This window comes from Dendrobates tinctorius, unplaced genomic scaffold, assembly GCF_039654945.1.
Source record: "Dendrobates tinctorius isolate UK_male_01 unplaced genomic scaffold, ASM3965494v1 ptg000241l, whole genome shotgun sequence".
In the NCBI taxonomy this organism is placed as follows: Eukaryota; Metazoa; Chordata; class Amphibia; order Anura; family Dendrobatidae; genus Dendrobates; species Dendrobates tinctorius.
The window spans coordinates 30,596,522-30,617,372 of NW_027361908.1; the positions used below are offsets into that span (position 1 = coordinate 30,596,522).

At 44.3% G+C, this 20,851-nt stretch overlaps 1 protein-coding gene across 2 annotated transcripts in view; it reads right to left on the reverse strand.

The window, feature by feature from the left end:
* POC1B (POC1 centriolar protein B) overlaps window positions 1–20,851 on the reverse strand; it is a 162,685-nt gene that overhangs the window by 77,983 nt on the left and 63,851 nt on the right. For both annotated transcript variants that reach the window (XM_073557015.1, XM_073557016.1), the window contains exon 9: window positions 16,922–17,074. In XM_073557015.1, coding sequence (XP_073413116.1) covers window positions 16,922–17,074 — 153 coding nt within the window. The remainder of the gene's footprint in view (window positions 1–16,921; window positions 17,075–20,851) is intronic.

Sequence of the window (20,851 nt, forward strand, 5' to 3'; positions counted from 1 at the left end):
TTATCATCCAATCCGTCCAGCAGCCTCTAATCAGTAGAGCTGCTGCAGACACGTCCTTCTCCTTCCCTCCCTCTGAGGGAATTCAACTCTAATTCCTATCCTTCTCCCGCTCTCAAGCTATGCTCCGCCCACCTCCCAGCACTCTTCGTGTTCCAAGCAGGGGCCATAAAGGGTGCTCTGCTACACTACTTGTATGTGTGGGATGTGGGATGGAATGATGGTCAGGTGTCTCCACCTTACCTGGTTGTGGGATACCACACCTCTGGGTGAGGTGCAGCATCTCTCTGGCGACTGGACCCTCAGGGGCGCCAAACTGAAGTATTAAAACTTGTCCTTCATTGAAGTCATGCCCGGGGCCCATGGCCAAATTTCCCTCATTAGAATGTTTTGTGTGCCACGATCGGCATCACATATCTTTAGGCAGGGAGCTTTCCTGAAGCTCCGTTACCGGCAATACAGAATAGCAGCACAGGTCCAGGGGGCTCCCATCACCTTTTCTGTGATGTCATCATCACGCCATCTTAGACGGAAGCACATCAGCCAGCGCAGATGCCTCAGGCTCAGCATATAAGCGTTTGCCACAAGAAGAAGTGGAGCCACGGGAGTTCGTATGGCAAGGTAATTGTTTTTTTGTTTTTTTTCAATAAATTCAATAAAATGAGAGTGGGAAGGAGGAAAGTAAAATGGAGAAGGTGGGATGAGAGGAAATTATAATGAATTGGGGGGTGGGAGAAGAAATTAGAGAGGTCATGACAAAGAATTGGAGGAAGGGGCAAGTAATTATAATGAAACCGGGATCGGGAGGTGCACAGTGGGGGGCGTTGAGGATGCAGGAAACTGGTAAGGGCCCCGTCACACATAGCGATCTCGCTAGCGAGATCGCTGCTGAGTCACAAGTTCTGTGACGTAACAGTGATCTCACCAGCGAGATCGCTGTGTGTGACAGTGATCAGCGACAGCCCCCCCTGCCGGTATCGCTGATCGCTGTAGGAAACCCCTGGACATTTTTTGGTCGCTGGTCTCCCGCTGGCCAGCACGCATCGCTGCGTGTGACAGGCGGGAGACCAGCGATCAGCTGGTAACTAAGGTAAACGCAGGGTTTCTAAGCACAGCGCTGTGCTCAGAAACCCTCTGTGTACCTTAGTTACCAGCGCGCTGATACAGGGAGCTGGTAACTAACTAAGGTACACATCGGGTTTCTAAGTGACGCACGTCTCTTAGAAACCTGATGTGTACCTTAGTTACCACCGCCCTGCATCAGCGCGCTGGTAACTAAAGTACACAGCGACGCCGCGTGCTCGCCGTGGCTGGTCCTGATCGCTGGTGAAGCTGTCTGTCTGACAGCTCACCAGCAATCATGTAGTGACTCACCAGCGATCCTGACATGTTGATATCGTTGTCGGGATCACTGGTGAGTCGCTATGTGTGACGGGACCTTAAGAGTACAGGGGTTACTTAATTTATATATTTATTGGGTGGGGAAACTTGACAAATAATATTTAATGGGGGCACAGTGGTGGATCATTAATTTACATTTGTAATGTAGGTTGCAGTTATGCTAATTATATATTAATGGTGGCTGCACATCTGTATTCAGAAGTGGAGTGTGTGTGGGGGGATTTCTTACTCAGTAGACATATTGTCACAATTAATTTTTGGATTTTATCTTTTTGGGCCAGCAAGGATTAATGTCAGTTTCCTTGCTGGCAGATGTGTTATGATTGAGTCACCGTAGGAGGCAAAAACAGAAATACAAGCTAAGTCCAGAAAACCAGAGAAGTTGGCAACTATCAGATTGCAGACCCCTGAACCTATCAACACAACTAGCAGTAGCCGTGGGGGGTTCCTATGATGCCCTAGACCCCTCGATCACAGCTGGAGAATTAAAAAGGCCTAAAGAAAGAAAGGGGAAATCTAAACTGCCCCAGAGCAGACCCCAAAGCAATAGGCAGCCCCCAACATATAATGACGGTGAAGCAAGATGAAAACACTAACACAGACAGAAAGATAGACTGAGCAAAGCCGGGGCCCAAAACTACCTAGATAGGAAAGGACAGGAAGGCTGCTGTCTGCAATCTGCAAAAACCCTATCAAAGACATAAGCCAACAAGCTGATATGAAAAAGACCCTGAAGCAGCTAAGCTTCAAAAACTAAATCAGCACTCAGGTATTTTCAGAAGACAGAGCTAAAGGAATTCAGCACACCCCAGCAGGGAATGTCAGAAATCCAGAAAAACAAAGCAAAACAAAGTCAAAGCACAAATGCAAAAAGCCGAGCAGCAAACTTAGCTTTAGAGGAGCAGGAATTCAGACTGGTCTCCAAGGATCCCACAGAGAAATCACCCGCAGGGCAGAAGGGCGTCGGCAGCCTTATATCCAGTCAGTAACTCTACTCAGCCAGTCATCATCATCAGCCTCAGGTGTTTGATAATCAGGCTCACTACCTTTCTTTACCAGAAGAGGGAGTTCCTCGGGCCTCAGTAGTGAAGGGGAAAATGAACTCACAACACAGATGCTTTGTTGCTGGTCAGCTGATGAGGGTGGTGACCATTCCCACCATCCTTTAAATAGCCATATAACGCATCAGCTGAAGGTTGGTAATAAGAGTTATTCTATGTAGGCCAGCCTTGGAGTTTGCAGTTCTCTGGTGTCACCGCTGTATCTGCTACTTCTGTGGAGTTCAGGGTCCTGTTTCAGTATCTTCTGCGGTCTGGAGCTTGGCAGCGGAGCCTGGAGCTAAGTTTCTTGTTTTCTGTTCTTGTCCATCTCATGCTTGTCACTACCCCCTGTGTTTGTACCATCTGCAGTGGTGATGCTAGCGTCCTTGCTGGCCGGTACACTAGCCAGGGTATTTTGAGGTGAGAGCTAGGGACTAGGCACGTGACGGCGGTGGGGGGGGAGGGGGGAGTACCCGCATAGGGCATTAGGGATAGGCACAGGATCTGGTTAGAAGGCGCCCCATCTCCCGCTCCCTTTTTCCATCCTGTTGTGTGTGTTATGCAGGCCGCCAGTCTTATCCATCCCGACACATATATGTATGTATATGTGACCTTCTCTAAATTCTCAGGGGTGCGGCTATCAGTGCGACAAACTCTGCAGAGTCCCAACGTTAGGACATCAGACAAGACGTCAAGAGTAAGTTATTGCATGTAAGTATTTATTCTGTATAGGGGTACATTTACACTGACCGACCAGCGGCACTAAGCAATCACTAATCTGTAGATCATTATCAGTTGTCAGTCATTTACTGAGGTCTGTAGATGTGGTTAAAATCAAATTTTATTCCCGATTTCCAGTACAACTTATACCACACAAAAAAAAACACAAAACCGCAAAAATTTAAAATTGCCCTGTCAAGATGGCATTAATATATTCCAATACATCCACGTTCCAATGTCTGAATTAGTTAGTCCAGGCTTCAAAGACAATATATATGTAGCACTGATTAAACATATCTCATTTGTACAGCAGGTAAAAAAGTGCACCAAGCACCATTGTAAAAGCAGAGTTCAAAAGACAAGTAACTGTCTAGAGAATAGAAAAATATTCAGAATTGAGAGTCCTCAGTGGTTGATACCTTTTAATGGCTAACTGAAAAGATGGTAACACATTGCAAGCTTTCGAGACTACGCAGGTTTCTTCATCAGGCTATACTAATACAACATCTGAAGAATCACATATATATGCACAACACAACACAGAAAAAATGCAATAGATAAGACAAGTGACGTGAAGCAGAATTATCATTATGGGATAGGGAGAAACACAAATATTGGACTAGTTCATAGATAAGGAGTCCGGATGTTTTATTGTCCTCTGATCGGGGTCTCCTAATGTGTTGTGATGCCCCCACAAGGTCTTAGGAGCAAATTCCTTAATTGATGTAAAAAGACATAAATCCATGCGACACATTCATTCCAGCACTGAGAGTGTCAAAGGTCATCATAAATTTATACTCCCAAACCCTCCTGTCTCTCTGAGATGTGAAGTTACTTTTCAATACCAAAATATTCAGGATTGAGAGTCCTCAGTAGTTGATACCTTTTAATGGCTAACTGAAAAGATGGTAACACATTGCAAGCTTTCGAGACTACTCAGGTCTCTTCATCAGGCTAGACTAATACAAAATCTGAAGTCACATATTTATGCACAATACAGCCTAGAAAAAATGCAATAGATAAGACAGGTGACTGGCTAACGCGGTACAAAGATATACATCTTTCCTGTTTTCAATACCAGTAATTTCATATCCATGGTGTTGTTGTGATCAGGCATACAAAAATGTTTTGCCACAGGTAGATCTAATTCTCTAATTGTGTTTCTCCCTATCCCATAATGACAATTCTGCTTCACGTCACTTGTTTTATCTATTGCATTTTTTCTGTGCTGTGCATAAATATGTGATTCTTCAGATGTTGTATTAGTCTAGCCTGATGAAGAAACCTGCGTAGTCTCGAAAGCTTGCAATGTGTTACCATCTTTTCAGTTAGCCATTAAAAGGTATCAACCACTGAGGACTCTCAATTCTGAATATTTTTCTATCTACTGGCTAACACGGTACAAAGATATACATCTTTCCTGTGTCTAGAGAATAATAACAGTGCCACCTGCTGTCTACTTATGTGTGTTGCAAGGGAAAAATTATAGAATTTTTACAGTTCAGCACGAAATATAGGAACGTTCCACCTCTTGGGTGCATAATCATGCAGTGCTGCAGTTTTGTGAAATCGTGGCAGAAACACGAAAAAAAGGACTTGGCTATATAAAACTGGGGCCATTTATGCCACAAAGAACAAACAGTGCTTTTCTAGCTGATTTTGTGATAGTCATGCTGATAAAAATTCCCCACAGCCAGCCCATAGGAGGTATACACCCTCTGAGTTACTTTAATTTAGTACAACATTGTGTTCTAATAATCTGTATCATTCGCTTTACAGTCAGAAGTGATCTGGCTAATGGAGAAGACAAGCAGCAAATTAATATGAGCTTTTACGGCTTTCTCAGTATCGGAGCTCATTGTGGCGCTAGTCTGCACATTGCAACAGTACCCTCTCCTCTACAAAATGGGCTTCTATATTATAATATATATATATATATATATATATATATATATATATATCACACACTGCTCAAAAAAATAAAAGGAACACTTAAACAACAGAATATAACTCCAAGTAAATCAAACTTTTGTGAAATCAAACTGTCCACTTAGGAAGCAACACTGATTGACAATCAATTTCACATGCTGTTGTGGAAATGGATTAGACAACAGATGGAAATTATTAGTAATTATCAAGACACCATCAATAAATGAGTGGTTCTGCAGGTGGGGCCACAGACCACATCTCAGTACCAATGCTTCTGGCTGATGTTTTGGTCACTTCTGAATGTTGGTTGTGCTTTCACAGTTGTGGTAGCATGAGACGGACTCTACAACCCACACAGGTGGCTCAGGTAGTGCAGCTCATCCAGGATGGCACATCAATGCGAGCTGTGACAAGAAGGTTTGCTGTGTCTGTTAGCATAGTGTCCAGAGGCTGGAGGCACTACCAGGAGACAGGCCAGTACACCAGGAGAAGTGGAGGGGACAGTAGGAGGGCAACAACCCAACAGCAGGACCGCTACCTCTGCCTTTGCGCAAGGAGGAACAGGAGGAGCAATGCCAGAGCCCTTCAAAATGACCTCCAGCAGGCCACAAATGTGCATGTGTCTGCACAAACGGTTAGAAACCGACTCCATGAGGATGGTCTGGGTGCCCGACGTCCACAGATGGGGGTTGTGCTCACAGCCCAACGCCGTGCAGGACGCTTGGCATTTGCCACAGAACACCAGGATTGACAAATTCGCCACTGGCGCCAAGTGCTCTTCAAGGATGAAAGCAGGTTCACACTGAGCACATGTGACAGGCGTGACAGAATCTGGAGACGCCATGGAGAGCAATCTGCTTCCTGCAACATCCTTCAGCATGACTGGTTTGGCAGTGGGTCAGCAATGGTGTGGGGTGGCATTTCCTTGGAGGGCTGCACACCTCTCCATGTGCTCGCCAGAGGTAGCCTGACTGCCATTAGGGACCGAGATGAGATCCTCAGACCCCTTGTGAGACCATATGCTGGTGAGGTTGGCCCTGGGTTCCTCCTAATGCAGGACAATGCCAGACCTCATGTGGCTGGAGTGTGTCAGCAATTCCTACAAGATGAAGGCATTGTAGCTATGGACTGGCCCGCCCGTTCCCCAGACCTGAATCCAATTGAACATATCTGGGACATCATGTCTCGCTCCATCCACCGTCACGTAGCACCACAGACTGTCCAGGAGTTGGCGGATGCTTTATTCCAGGTCTGGGAGGAGATCCCTCATGACAACATCCGTCGAGTCACCAGGAGCTTGCCCAGGTGTCGTAGGGAGGTCAAACAGGAACGTGGAGGCCACACACACTACTGAGCATCAATTCCTTGTCTTGAGGTATTTCCACTGAAGTTGGATCAGGCTGTAAATTGATTTTCCACTTTGATTATGAGTATCCTTCCAAATCCAGACCTCCATGGGATATTAATTTTGATTTACATTGATAATTTTTATGTTTTCTTGTTCTCAACGCATGCCACTATGTAATGAATAAAGATTTGCAGCTGCGATATTTCATTCAGTAATATCTACAATGTGGTATGTGTTCCCTTTATTTTTCTGAGCAGTGTATATACAGTGGGGAAAAAAAGTATTGAGTCAGCCACCAATTGTGCAAGTGCTCCCACTTAAAAAGATGTAATTGACATCATAGGTAGACCACAACTATGAGAGTCAAAATGAGAAAACAAATCCAGAAAATCACCTTGTCTGATTTAGCAAGATTTATTTTGCAAATTATGTTTGAAAATAAGTATTTGGACATTAACAAAAGTTAATCTCAATATTTTGTTATATATCCTTTGCTGGCAATGATAGAGGTCAAACGTTCTCTGTAAGTCTTCACAAGGTTGGCACACACTGTTGGTGGTAATGGTGGCGCATTCCTCCATGCAGATCTCCTCTAGAGCAGTGATGTTTTGGGCCTGTCGCTGGGCAACACGGACTTTCAAATCCCGCCAAAGGTTTTCTATGGGGTTGAGATCTGGAGACTGGCTAGGCCACTCCAGGACCTTTATATGCTTCTTACGAAGCCACTCCTTCATTGCCCTGGCGGTGTGCTTGGGATCATTATCATGTGAAAGACCCATCCACATTTCATCTTGAATGCCCTTGCTGATGGAAGGAGGTTTGCACTAAAAATCTCACGATACATGGCACCATTCATTCTTTCATGTACATGGATCAGTCGTCCTGGTCCTTTTGCAGAGAAACAGCACCAAAGCATCATGTTGCCACCCCCATGCTTCACAGTAGGTATGGTGTTCTTCGGATGCAACTCAGCATTCTGTCTCCTCTAAACATAATGAGTTTTGTTTCTACCAAACAGTTCTACTTTGGTTTCATCAGACCATATGACATTCTCCCAATACTCTTCTGGACAATCCAAATGCTCTCTAGCAAACTTCAAATGGGCCCAGACATGTACTGGCTTAAGCAGGGGGACACGTCTGGCTCTGCAGGATCTGAGTCCCTGGCGGCATAGTGTGCTACTGATGGTAGTCTTTGTTACGGTGGTCCCAGCTCTATGCAGGTCGTTCACTAGGTCCCACTGAGTTTTTCCTCAACGTTCTTGTGATCATTTTGACCCCACGGGGGTGAGATCTTGCGTGGAGCCCCAGATTGAGGGAGATTGTCAGTGGTCTTGTATGTCTTCCATTTTCTTATTATTGCTCCCATCACACAAAGCTACTTGCCTATTGCAGATTTAGTCTTACCAGCCTGATGCAGGGCTACAATTTTGTTTCTGGTGTCCTTCAACGGCTCTTTGGTCTTCACCATAGTGGATTTTTTAGCGTGACTGAGGTTGTGGGCAGGTGTCTTTTATACTGATAACAAGTTCAAACAGGTGCCATTACTACTGGTAATGAGTGGAGGACAGAGGAGCCTCTTAAAGAAGAAGCTACAGGTCTGTGAGAGCAAGAAATCTTGCATGCTTTTAGGTGACCAATAGCTTAGTTACTCACCGATAACGGTGTTTCTCGGAACCCATGACAGCACCACGGAGAGAGGGGATCCGCCCTTCAGGGACAGGAACGTACAGATAAAAAGGGCGGTACCTCTCTTCCGCCTTCAGTTGGATACAGAGCATCAGAGGGTCTCCAGGTTAGTTAGACAACAGAAATATATACACAATATTATAATACTGCTTATTTATCAAAAGCACCGTGCCTAAACGGAAACACTCTACTAACAGTAAAAACGTGCTCACCATACTAGTGAAGGGGAGGGGAATAAGGAATAAGTAACTAAGCTATTCTCTCTCACCCATGACAGCACCACGGAGAGAATTACAGAGATTGGTAGCTTAGGGAGGGACCACCGCCTGAAGGACCCTTCTTCCGAAGGTCAGGTCAGACGTAGAGGCTAGATCTAATCTATAGTGCCTAAAAAAGGTCGAAGGTGATGACCAGGTGGCCGCCTTACAGATTTGTTCTATTGATACCTCAGATCTTTCAGCCCATGAGGTCGCCATTGCCCTTGTGGAATGAGCTCTCAGCCCCTCCGGGATGGTATTTCCACTGGATGAGTATGCGAGGGCAATCGCATCCCTTATCCACCTTGCCAGGGTACTCCTGGATGCCTTGAGCCCCTTCCGAGAACCCTGGAAACATACAAAGAGAGAGCCTTCCTTCCTACATTTTTTGGTGTCCTCTAAGTACTGTACTAGGCACCTTTTAACATCTAAAGTGTGGAATTTTTCTTCCCCCTTATTTTTTGGATTTGGGAAGAAGGAAGGAAGACTACCTCTTGGGACCTGTGGAAATGTGATGATACGTTAGGTAGATAGGCCGGGTCAGGTTTTAGGATGACTCTATCCTCTAGAATTTTTGTAAAAGGTGGCCCTGCTGATAAGGCTTGAATATCGCTCACTCTTCGAGCAGATGCTAGTGCCACCAGAAGCACCGTTTTAAGTGATAGGATTTTTAGGGGTGCCGAGTAAATTGGTTCGAACGGAAGGCCTGTCAGTGTTGAAAGTACAAGATTCAGGTCCCATGACGGTAACCTTTGACTAGCTATTGGCCTAGATCTGGTTGCGGCCTTAATAAACCGTGCTACCCAGGGGTCACCTGCCACATCATGGTTATAGAGGGCACCTAAAGCCGCTATTTGTACTTTTAATGTGTTGACTGCCAGACCCTGTTCTAGGCCCTTTTGTAGAAATTGTAGGATCAATCTGAACCCCGTCCTGAACCTTTGCCCTAGAAGTGGATAGGAATTTTTTCCATGTTCTGCCTTAAGCTCTCATGGTAACCGGTTTCCTACTTTTTTGTAGTGTAGTTATCAGGTTCTCTGAAAATCCCCTGTCCCTCATCAGTGCCCTCTCAAATTCCATGCTGTTAAATGGAGGTTCGGTGCCTGAGGATGTAACAGGATCTGGTAGGATCCATGGGTCTGTTACTGAGAGCATTCTTAGCCAGGAAAACCAGGTTCTTTTGGGCCAGAAAGGGGCTATCAGTATCATTCTTGCCCCGTCCTCCCTGACTTTCTTTAGGACCGCTGGAATGAGCAAGATTGGGGGAAAGGCATACAGTTGTGGCCAAAAGTATTGACGCCCCTGCAATTCTGTCAGATAATACTCAGTTTCTTCCTGAAAATGATTGCAAACACAAATTCTTTAGCATTATTATCTTCATTTAATTTGTCTTAAATGAAAAAACACAAAAGAGAATGAAGCAAAAAGCAAAACATTGATCATTTCACACAAAACTCCAAAAATGGGCCAGACAAAAGTATTGGCACCCTCAGCCTAATACTTGGTTGCACAACCTTTAGCCAAAATAACTGCGACCAACCGCTTCTGGTAACCATCAATGAGTTTCTTACAATGCTCTGCTGGAATTTTAGACCATTCTTCTTTGGCAAACTGCTCCAAGTCCCTGATATTTGAAGGGTGCCTTCTCCAAACTGCCATTTTTAGATCTCTCCACAGGTGTTCTATGGGATTCAGGTCTGCACTCATTGCTGGCCACCTTAGAAGTCTCCAGTGCTTTCTCTCAAACCATTTTCTAGTGCTTTTTGAAGTGTGTTTTGGGTCATTGTCCTGCTAGAAGACCCATGACCTCTGAGGGAGACCCAGCTTTCTCACACTGGGCCCTACATTATGCTGCAAAATTTGTTGGTAGTCTTCAGACTTCATTATGCCATGCACACGGTCAAGCAGTCCAGTGCCAGAGGCAGCAAAGCAACCCCAAAACATCAGGGAACCTCCGCCATGTTTGACTGTAGGGACCGTGTTCTTTTCTTTGAATGCCCCTTTTTTTCTCCTGTAAACTCTATGTTGATGCCTTTGCCCAAAAAGCTCTACTTTTGTCTCATCTGACCAGAGAACATTCTTCCAAAACTTTTTAGGCTTTTTCAGGTAAGTTTTGGCAAACTCCAGCCTGGCTTTATTTATGTTTCGGGGTAAGAAGTGGGGTCTTCCTGGGTCTCCTACCATACAGTCCCTTTTCATTCAGACGCCGATGGATAGTACGGGTTGACACTGTTGTACCCTCGGACTGCAGGGCAGCTTGAACTTGTTTGGATGTTAGTCGAGTTTGTTTATCCAACATCCGCACAATCTTGTATTGAAATCTCTTGTCAATTTTTCTTCTCCGTCCACATCTAGGGAGGTTAGCCACAGTGCCATGGGCTTTAAACTTCTTGATGACACTGCGCACGGTAGACACAGGAACATTCAGGTATTTGGAGATGGACTTGTAGCCTTGAGAATGCTCATGCTTCCTCATAATTTGGTTTCACAAGTCCTCAGACAGTTCTTTGGTCTTCTTTCTTTTCTCCATGCTCAATGTGGTACACACAAGGACACAGGACAGAGGTTGAGTCAACGTTAATCCATGTCAACTGGCTGCAAGTGTGATTTAGTTATTGCCAACACCTGTTAGGTGCCACAGGTAAGTTACAGGTGCTGTTAATTACACAAATTAGAGAAGCATCACATGATTTTTCGAACAGTGCCAATACTTTTGTCCACCCTCTTATATTTGGTGTGGAATTATATCCAATTTGGCTTTAGGACAATTCTTTTTGTGTTTTTTCATTTAAGACAAATTAAATGAAGATAATAATACCAAATTATTTGTGTTTTCAATCATTTTCAGGAAGAAATTGAGTATTATCTGACAGAATTGCAGTGGTGTCAATACTTTTGGCCACAACTGTATGTTAGACTCTGTGTCCATGGGAGCATAAACGCGTCCAGAGTTAGAGGATTCCCCCTGGGATCTAGGGAGCAGAAGGTGTCTACTTTTTTGTTTTTGAAATCGGCAAACAGATCTATGTCTGGGGTCCCCCACATTTTTACAATCTGCCGAAAAATGGACCACTTTAGTACCCATTCCCCCTGTCGTAATTGGATGCGGCTCAGAAAGTCTGCCCTTTGATTCTCTGTACCCCGGATGTGTGGATGTGTAGGGCTGTCAGAGATAGTAGGTTTGCCTCTGCCAGTTTGAGGATTTTGGCAGATGTGTCCATTAGGGCTTGGGACCTGGTTCCCCCCTGATGATTTATAAAGGCCACTGTGACTCGATTGTCCGAAAGAATGCGGACATGGTGATTCTGGAGCAGGGGTAGGAAGTGTGTCAGTGCATAGCCTACTGCTGGAAGCTCTTTTTGATTTGAGGAGGCTTTTAGTTCTTGATCTCCCCATACGTTCTGAGTCACCTCGTTGTTCATGTGTGCTCCCCATCCCGTGGGACTGGCATCCGTTGTCACTATGTGTGTTATCTTTGTTACCCAGGGGATCCCTTTGGACAGATTTTCCTGGTTTCCCCACCAAACTAGGGAATGAATAGTTCTTGAATTTAGGGTAATACGACCCTCTAGGTGTCCGCCTATTGCTGTCTTGTTGGCTAATACGTCCCACTGGAGATCTCTCGTGTGTAACTGAGCCCATTGAACTGCTGGCAGGCAGGCGGATAGGGAACCCAGCAGTGACATAGCCTTCCTTAGTGTCATAGAGGTATTTTGGATTGCTCTCGCTGTAATTTGAGCGATTTTCTCCTTTTTGTGGTCTGGGAGGCGACAATCCTGAATGTTTGAGTCTAGTGTTAGGCCCAAGAATTCTTGTACCCTGCTGGGCTCCAATCTTGAATTTTTTAGATTTAGAAGCCAGCCTAGACCTTGTAGAGTGTCCATCACCCTGTCCCTCTGTTCTCTGCATTTTTGAGCCGAGCTGCCTGCTATTAGGAAATAGTCTAGATACGGGATTATTATTATGTCTTGTTCCCTTATATGAGGCATCATTTCTGCTATTATTTTGGTGAATACCCTCTGGGCTATCGATATTCCGAACGGAAGGGCTCTGTACTGGAATTCTTTCACCTTGCCCTTTATTGAAACGGCTAACCTGAGATATTTTCTGTAGTCTTTGTGGATAGGGACGTGATAATAGGCGTCGCTGAGATCTAACACCGTCATGTAGCAGTTTGGGAACAAGACTTTGGTGGTGGACCTGATCGACTCCATTTTGAAGCTCTGATTCCTGACGTATTCGTTTAGCTTTTTCAGATTTATAATCATTCGAAAGGTGCCGTCCGGTTTGGTTACTATAAAAAGAGGGGAGTAGAACCCTCTGCCCATATCCTGCAGGGGAACCTCCTGGAGGACTCCTTTTTTTACTAGGCCTAGGACCTCGCTTTCTAGCGCTTCCTGTTCTCGCGTACTGGATCTCAGCGGCGTTGTTACATACTTTTGAGGTGGGAGAGAGAGAAAGTCTATTCTTAGGTCCTCCTGGATTAGGTTTACTATCTATGGGTTGTTTGAAATTCTCCTCCAGGCTGGAAGAAAAAGGGTTAACCTTCCCCCCCACCCTGGGCGTACTGTCACTTGGAGGGCTTTTTGTCTCGAGGAGAGTTATTAAAGAAGAACCCTCTATCTCTTCTTTTGTCATCCCACTTTTGTTCCCTTGGTGGTCTCCTCTGAAAAAACCTCCTATTTTGAAAGGGCCTCGTAAATGCTGCTGGCCCTAAATTTGGGAATCCTTTCTTCTTGTCTCCTGCTTTTTGGAGGATGTCATCTAACGTCTCCCCAAAAAGGAATTTCCCTTCACAGGGGATTGAACATAATTTCATTTTGGTCTGTAGGTCCCCTGGCCAACTTTTAAGCCATAGTGTCCTTCGGGCCGCGTTTGAAAGTGCTGCTGTTTTGGACGATAGCCTGACTGAATCGGCCGATGAGTCCGCTAGGAATGCAGCCGCTCCCCTTATTACTGGGATAGAATCTAAGATCTTATCTCTTGGTGTCCCTTCCCTCAGCTGTTTCTCAAGTTGGTCCACCCATACCATTAGGGCTCTTGAGGTACATGTCGCCGCTATTGCTGGCCTGAGGTTACCGCCTGCCGACTCCCATGCCCCCTTTAGAAAGGTATCCGCCTTTTTATCTAGGGGGTCCCTGAGGGTGCCCATGTCCTCAAAGGGAAGGGCGAATTTCTTTGAGGCCTTAGCGACTGCTACATCGAGTTTCGGGGCTTTATCCCAAGACGTAGATGCCTCCTCCTTAAAGGGATATTTTCTTTTAAGGGAAGGGACTGTAGTATTTTTCCTGTCTGGCTTGACCCATTCTTTTTTGATTAGGCCTTTGACAATTTCGTTAAGCGGAAATACTCTCCGTTTTTTCTGGCCTAGTCGGCCGAACATTATGTCCTGGACTGTTTTATCAGACCTAAGGTCCAATACCCCAATGGTAGACCTTACAGCTTTTACTAGTCTGTCTACCTCTTCTAGGGGAAAACAATGACGCCCTCCTGTTTCCTCATCTGAGGATGAGGAGCCGGATTCCGAGGTTTTAGACGTGATTTCTCCCGACGTGGAAGAGTCTGACTGGGAGGTTTCTATCGTGTCTTTCTTCCTCGTTTTATCCCTATGCTTATAGGTCACGAGGGCACTCTGAACCTCTGATTTAATTGCGGCCCTTAGGTCGGATGCGAAATCCGGAGTCTCCTGACAAAGAATTTCTTTTGTGCAAGACTCACATAGTTTTTTCTCCCATGATACAGGTAGGGGTCTAGTGCAAGTGGGGCATTCCCTGTTCTTCTTTTTTGCCTTCTTCTTTCCCTAATAAGGGAGAGGAATTGTAGTACAAGGGTGAACATTCACGAAGATCACTTACCCCCAAAAGGTGCGCGGCTGCAGGTACCGGTTCGGGAGATGGAGTCAGGTCCTGTATAGGCTGATCTCCTGGTGGCGATTTGCTCCTTGCCGCTGACGTACTACGCTGCGTGGAGTGACTGCTGGAACGGCCCTCTCTGTTTCGTTCCTTTTGTCGGTGGTGGTGTTGGTGGTGCTGCTGCTGCTTGAGCTGCTGCCTGGCATGCTGCTCCTGTTGCTGGTCGCTATCCTCCATTATTAGGATCGCTTCCAGCCAGGAGTTTCTGTACCCACCATTTTTAAAGTTGCCGCCCGCGTGACGTCACCGCTCCCATCCTGCATCGCGTTGGTCGGGGAGAGCGCTCCTGCGCATGCGCCTGATTCAGGGACCCGGAAGCTGCTCCTCTACTTCCGGGGCAGAGGCCATCTTGGTACTCTCTGTACCATGGCGCTGCCCGAGCTTCCACCGGGTCCCCTCGAGCCCCGATCTCCTTTCTGGAGCGGCGACTCTGGCGTCTCTCCCCGCTCACCCGGCAGCCCGCATCGGCCCCAGCGGTGGCGGCTTCGGGCACCGTTCTTGCCGCAACAGGGGCCTCCCCGCTGCCGAATACCGGACGGGCCGGCCCCGGATCCTTCCTTTGATACACAGGTACGCCGTACTGTGGGTCCCCCGTCAGGGACAGGAACCCAACTGAAGGCGGAGGAGAGGTACCGCCCTTTATATCTGTAGGTTCCTGTCCCTGAAGGGTGGATCCCCTCTCTCCATGGTGCTGTCATGGGTGAGAGAGAAATACTTATTTTCCACCATAATTTGAAAAATAAATCTTGACAAATCAGACAAGGTGATTTTCTGGATTTGTTTTCTCATTTTGGCTCTCATAGTTGTGGTCTACCTATGATGGTAATTACAGGCCTTGCTCATCTTTTTAACTGGGAGAACTTGCACAATTGGTGGTTGACTAAATACTTATTTCCCCACTGTATATATATGTGTAGATGAAATGATCTCTAAAAGGCCTAAATTTACAGATTGACACATTTCCTTTTTATTTTAGGCAAAATAAAATATACGGTATATAAATATATTTTCATCTTTAACATTTTAAAAATTACAAAAAGGAAAATGGGCCAATGCAAAAGTTTTGGCACCCTGCATGGTCAGTACCTAGTAGCATCCCCTAGCTTGTTCGCTATCATCCTATCATTTCATCTTCAACTTGCTTAACTGTTCACAATAACAGCAATTTTTACCAAAGATGCTCAAACCTTTACAGGTCACGGTATAATTTTTTTATTTATCTTATCTTAAATAGTTTTAAAACAATTCTTAATTTTGTATAAAAAAAAAAATCTTTATTTTCTGGAACCAACAATTTATTTTTTGTTCATGGACCTGGATGAGGCTTGTTTTTTTATGTGGGGGTTATAGTTGTCAATGGTACCATTTTGTGGTACATACAATGTTTGGGTCACTTTCTACTGCATTTTGTTGTAGGAAGTGCTGTGTCTAAAAAGAAACTGCAATTTCAGTAATTCTATACTTCTGTGTGAGATATAATCACACCCTGCTCTGATCTCTCTGCAGAGCAATTACAAATTGAGCAGAACAAATATAAGGGTGATTAATGATAAGTCCGGACCGAACAGGCAGTGTGGGGTAGGTGTAGTAATGCAGAGGTGTTTTTGCTATGAGAGGCGGAGACCTGCTAGAAAAGTTTATATGTGACACAGCTAAACTCCGCTGCACTGCCCATTGCTCCACAGGGACTTCATCTGAAAGGTTTCAATGATCTGAACTTTCTAATCATGCAGTAGATTAGACATGAAGATTGGGCTGACTGTCAGACATCGCACACACCGTGAAACCTTTTCCGAGCTATTTTGGAGGTTTGTTCTTTTTCTGCTGTGTTGCTGCCTGCTGATGATTGGTCAGCATCATACAGGGAAAAGAAGGCGTACACGACCCCAGTGAAAACTGTCTGATAACACTCATTTGAACTTAAGGACCAAATATATGGTCTTGTAAACATAGCCTCACAGTGTTTTGCAGCTGTACTGCCCATTAAGGTGAAGTACATAGACAACGTGCTTCACCTGCACTTATCTTGCGTTTGAAAAACTGCAGAAAAATAAGCTTAAAGAGGTATTCCCATCTCCAAAATCCTATCCGGATATGTAGTGGGTGTAATAATAATAATAATAATAATAATAATAATAATAATAATAATAATAATATCAGAAAATAAATCCATTTAGAAATGTAGTATAGTTCTTCTAATTTGCTCTCTTTTTCCTCAAGTGCAGGCATTGCAATAGCTTAGGTTATGGTTATGACCACTCATATAGTGACAGTTAGCTAGTTAGTTAGCTAGTTGCTAGTGGTCGTATCCTTGGATATCTAGGCTAATGCTATGCCCTGCACATGGGGTAAGAGACATAGCTAATCAGAAAAACTATACTTTTCCAAATTTGCTAAAACTTTTACACCTGATCTATATTGGGATAGGATCTTGTAGATGGGAAAACCCCGTTAAGTTAGGGAAATCTAATGGGCCATTATTAGTCAACTCATTACTGTCACAGCTGCTGTAAAAACTGAGGCAAACGATTCAGGCTGAAGAGGGTTACGCTGCTGCTTAGTATGTAATATTGCGGAGGACCAATACACTATAATATTTTATTTCATAAAGGTTTGACTGGTATCTTACCTCAATGGAATGGCCACTGCTTGTGTGGAAGTGAGAAGAGCGCGGATAAATGTCATTCAAATGGGGGGCTGCTTCAGGAATCAGCCTCTTCTCTTGTATTTTACTGATTTCTTTATTTTCAAATTGGTCAAAATTTGTTTTCCAGACTAAAACCTATAACACACATAAAAAAAAGGTCACGCTTGTCTTATACATTTTGTACACTGTGATCTACAGTAATAATTAACAATTATTTTCCGTCTCTACCGACTGGGAAAGCTGGGAGGGCAAAATGCGGCTCTGCAAAGCGCTCCCAGGGTATTCCATGGGGCAGCACTTATTACATTGGGACAGGCAGTGGAGATTATTTAAAGAAAAAAGGTAAAAAGGCCAAATTTAGAGAAATAACACTGCCACAGCCACACTACCAGAGCAATGAATCATAGAAAAATCAACCTACCGTCCAGTGCTCACATACATCATTGGCTAAGAATATATCATTTAGGTTCTGTCAGTTACATATATGTGTTCAGTGCATAGATCACCATGAAAAGGTTGCTCCCATTTTTAGATGTTCTCATTTATACAAAGGAATGGTGATAACTTGCTGATTGGTGGGGTCTCCGCTTTTCCTGGCAGAATGAAGCACTGTTGCAGAAGGTCAGACCACAACCGGTCAGCAAGTAACCAACTATCATATGGATAGACGTTAACAGATAAAGGGTTATACCCATGTTTAGGAGATAAGAGAACAGAGCTTGTGGAGGAGAAAGTATTGAAAAGGTGTAACAGAGGTAGGGGAACTCAGAGGTGACTTCTAATATCAGGTGCTGCCCTTCACATGTTCAAGACAGCGGCCCCAATTCATCAGAGTATTTTCGCTAGAAATCTGGAGTAAAGATTTTTGGTATTCACAATAAAATCTCTTTCTTGTAGACTTCATTGGGGAGCACAGGAACCAAGGGTTCATATGATGCCACCTGGAGGCTGACATCTTACCAAAAAAGCCAACTAATCCCCACCAGGTCACACTTGTTTGCCGACACCAAGTTATTTAGTGGAAAAGCAATACCAAGAATCCCCACCTCAAACAAAAGAGGGTGCTGTTATGATTCGGTAACCGAGGAGGATAGCCGGGGCATAGGCTAGGCAACCAGAAAACCAGAAAGGTTGGTAACTAAGCGGACTGCAGACCCCTGAACTGACAACATAACTAGAATTAGCCGTGGGACGTACCTACGATGCCCTAGACGCCTCAGCACAGCCAAAGAATTAACTAAGCCTAAATAAAGAAAGGGGAAAGCTAAACTGCCCCGGAGTAGAACCCCAAAGGAATAGACAGCCCCCAAACATATATTGCCGGTGAGACAAGATGAAGCACAAACACAGGCAGAAAATAGAGTAAGCAAATGATGGGGCCTAAACTGTCTAGTTAGAATTGGACAGGAAAAAATACTGTCTGCAGTCACGCAAAAAACCCTAAGAAAAATCCAACACGTCTGATATGCAAAAATACTGAGGCCACACGACCTCTCCCCCACTAGATCAGAATTCTGGTGTGAACTGGAAGCAAAGCAAGAGATACTGATATACCAGTGGATTAGAAATACTGAACAAACTGACATGAGCTGAAGCATATGGAACAGGGTCCAGCGAAGGTCCCTGCGGGGAACAAGGCTGAACACACAACAGCAAAGCAGAAACCAGAGTAAGGCAAAAACAGACAAATGACTTATCTGAAAGATGCAGGACAAAGCAGGGGACAAACAGACTTCCAAAGTACACAGGAAGAAACAAAATCACCAGCAACAATTGAGGGAAGGTTGCTCACTTAAATCCTCCCAGTCTGTAACACCTGATCTCCAATCATCCTCTTCAGGTGATTGACTTCTGTCAGCTAGACCAACTTGATTACCCGCTGCAACCACCAGAGGGAGTCCAAACTTAGAAGCCAGGTCAAAAGTATTCACAACAGGGTGCTGTGTACCCCAATGAGGGCTACAAGAAAGGGATTTTACAGTAAGTACCAGAAATCTTTATTTCGGAGTCGCTATGTTAAGGGGACACAGGGACCATGGGACGTCCTAAAGCTGTCTTTGGGGTAGGAAAACTAATGGCAGTATTACAGAAGGGAGAATGGCAATCATTAAGGCTACTACCTGAGCAACTGCTGCTTGTAGTGTCCCTCTGCTAAGATTTGTATCCCTAGACGCAAAAGGTAACAGCTCCGCAAAATTGTGGACAGAAGACTAAGTAGCAGCCCTGTGGAATAGGAGAACAGGCACAGAGGATTCTTCCCTGTGGGGAGAAGAGCCATACCATGGCAGGGGTGCCCAACCTTCTGCATCGAAACCAGAGAACAATGGTAGCCATATAAGTGACCTGACATCTGCCAGAACGTGCTGGAATGATCCACAAGGTAACCTAACATCCGAATGGAATTGTGAGAGACAGGTAGAGCTGTACAGCTATGATTACATCAGATAATGTAAGTACCTCTTTGGGAGAAGTGTGAAGTAGCTAAAGAAAGGACAGCCATCTCCTCATTAAAGGGATGGATTGTGCTAAGTAACCTAGACACAGTGTCAGGTCAGCGCCATTATACTGATTACAATACCTTGGTTGATGAAATCAGTCATCTGGTTGTTGTTTAATCATTATTTGTGGTTTTGAGTTAATGATATGCTTTTTCTCCGGGGTGACCTGTGGGGGATCTGCAGAAGGGGATTTTTTAAAAATATATATAATATTCATTATGTAAATTAGGGGGCAGGTCAGTGAGGGATCAGTGACCTGTCAGAAGCCATACACATGAATACCTAGTCAGAGCACCACATGAAGACCCCCCTTCCCCATAGGCCACCCCGTAGCACAAGAATATGATTAACTCAGAACTGAAAATAAAGATTAACCCCTTAAGCCCCAAGGGTGGTTTGCACGTTAATGACCGGGCCATTTTTTACAATTCTGACCACTGTCATAACTCTGGAACGCTTCAACGGATCTAGGCGATTCTGAGATTGTTTTCTCGTGACATATTGTACTTCATGTTAGTGGTAAAATTTCATTCATATAACTAGCGTTTAATTGTGAAAAAAACGGAAATATGGAAAAAATTTTGAAAATATTGCAATTTTCAAACTTTGAATTTTTATGCCCTTAAAATAGAGAAATATGTGACACAAAGTAATTACTAAATAACATTTCCCACATGTCTACTTTACATCAGCACAATTTTGGAAACAAATTTTTTTTTTTATTAGGAAGTTATAAAGGTTAAATGTTGACCAGCGATTTCTCATTTTTACAACAAAATTTACAAAACCATTTTTTTAGGGACCACCTCACATTCAAAGTCAGTTTGAGGGGTCTATATGGCAGAAAATACCCAAAAGTGACACCATTCTAAAAACTGCACCCCTCAAGCTACTCAAAACTACATTCAAGAAGATTATTAACCCTTCAGGTGTTTCACAGGAGCAGAAGCAACATAGAAGGAAATAATTAACATTTAACTTTTTAGTCACAAAAATGATATTTTAGCAACATTTTTTTTATTTTCCCAAGGGTAACAGGAGAAATTGGACCCCAAAAGTTGTTGTCCAATTTGTTCTGAGTACGCTGATACCCCATATGTGGGGAGGAACCACTGTTTTAGCACATGGCAGGGCTCAGAAGGGAAGGAGCGCCGTTTGACTTTTTAAACCTAAAATTGGCTGAAATTGAGATCGGACGCCATTTTCCGTTTGCAGAGCCTATGATGTGCCTAAACAGAGGAAACCCCCCACAAGTGATCCCATTTTGGAAACTAGACACCCTAAGGAACTCATCTAGATGTGTGGTGAGCACTTTGAACCCCCAAGGGCTTCACAGAAGTTTATAACGCCCGGGTGTAAAAATATAAAATCATATTTTTTCCACAAACATGATGGTTTAGTCCCCAATTTGTTA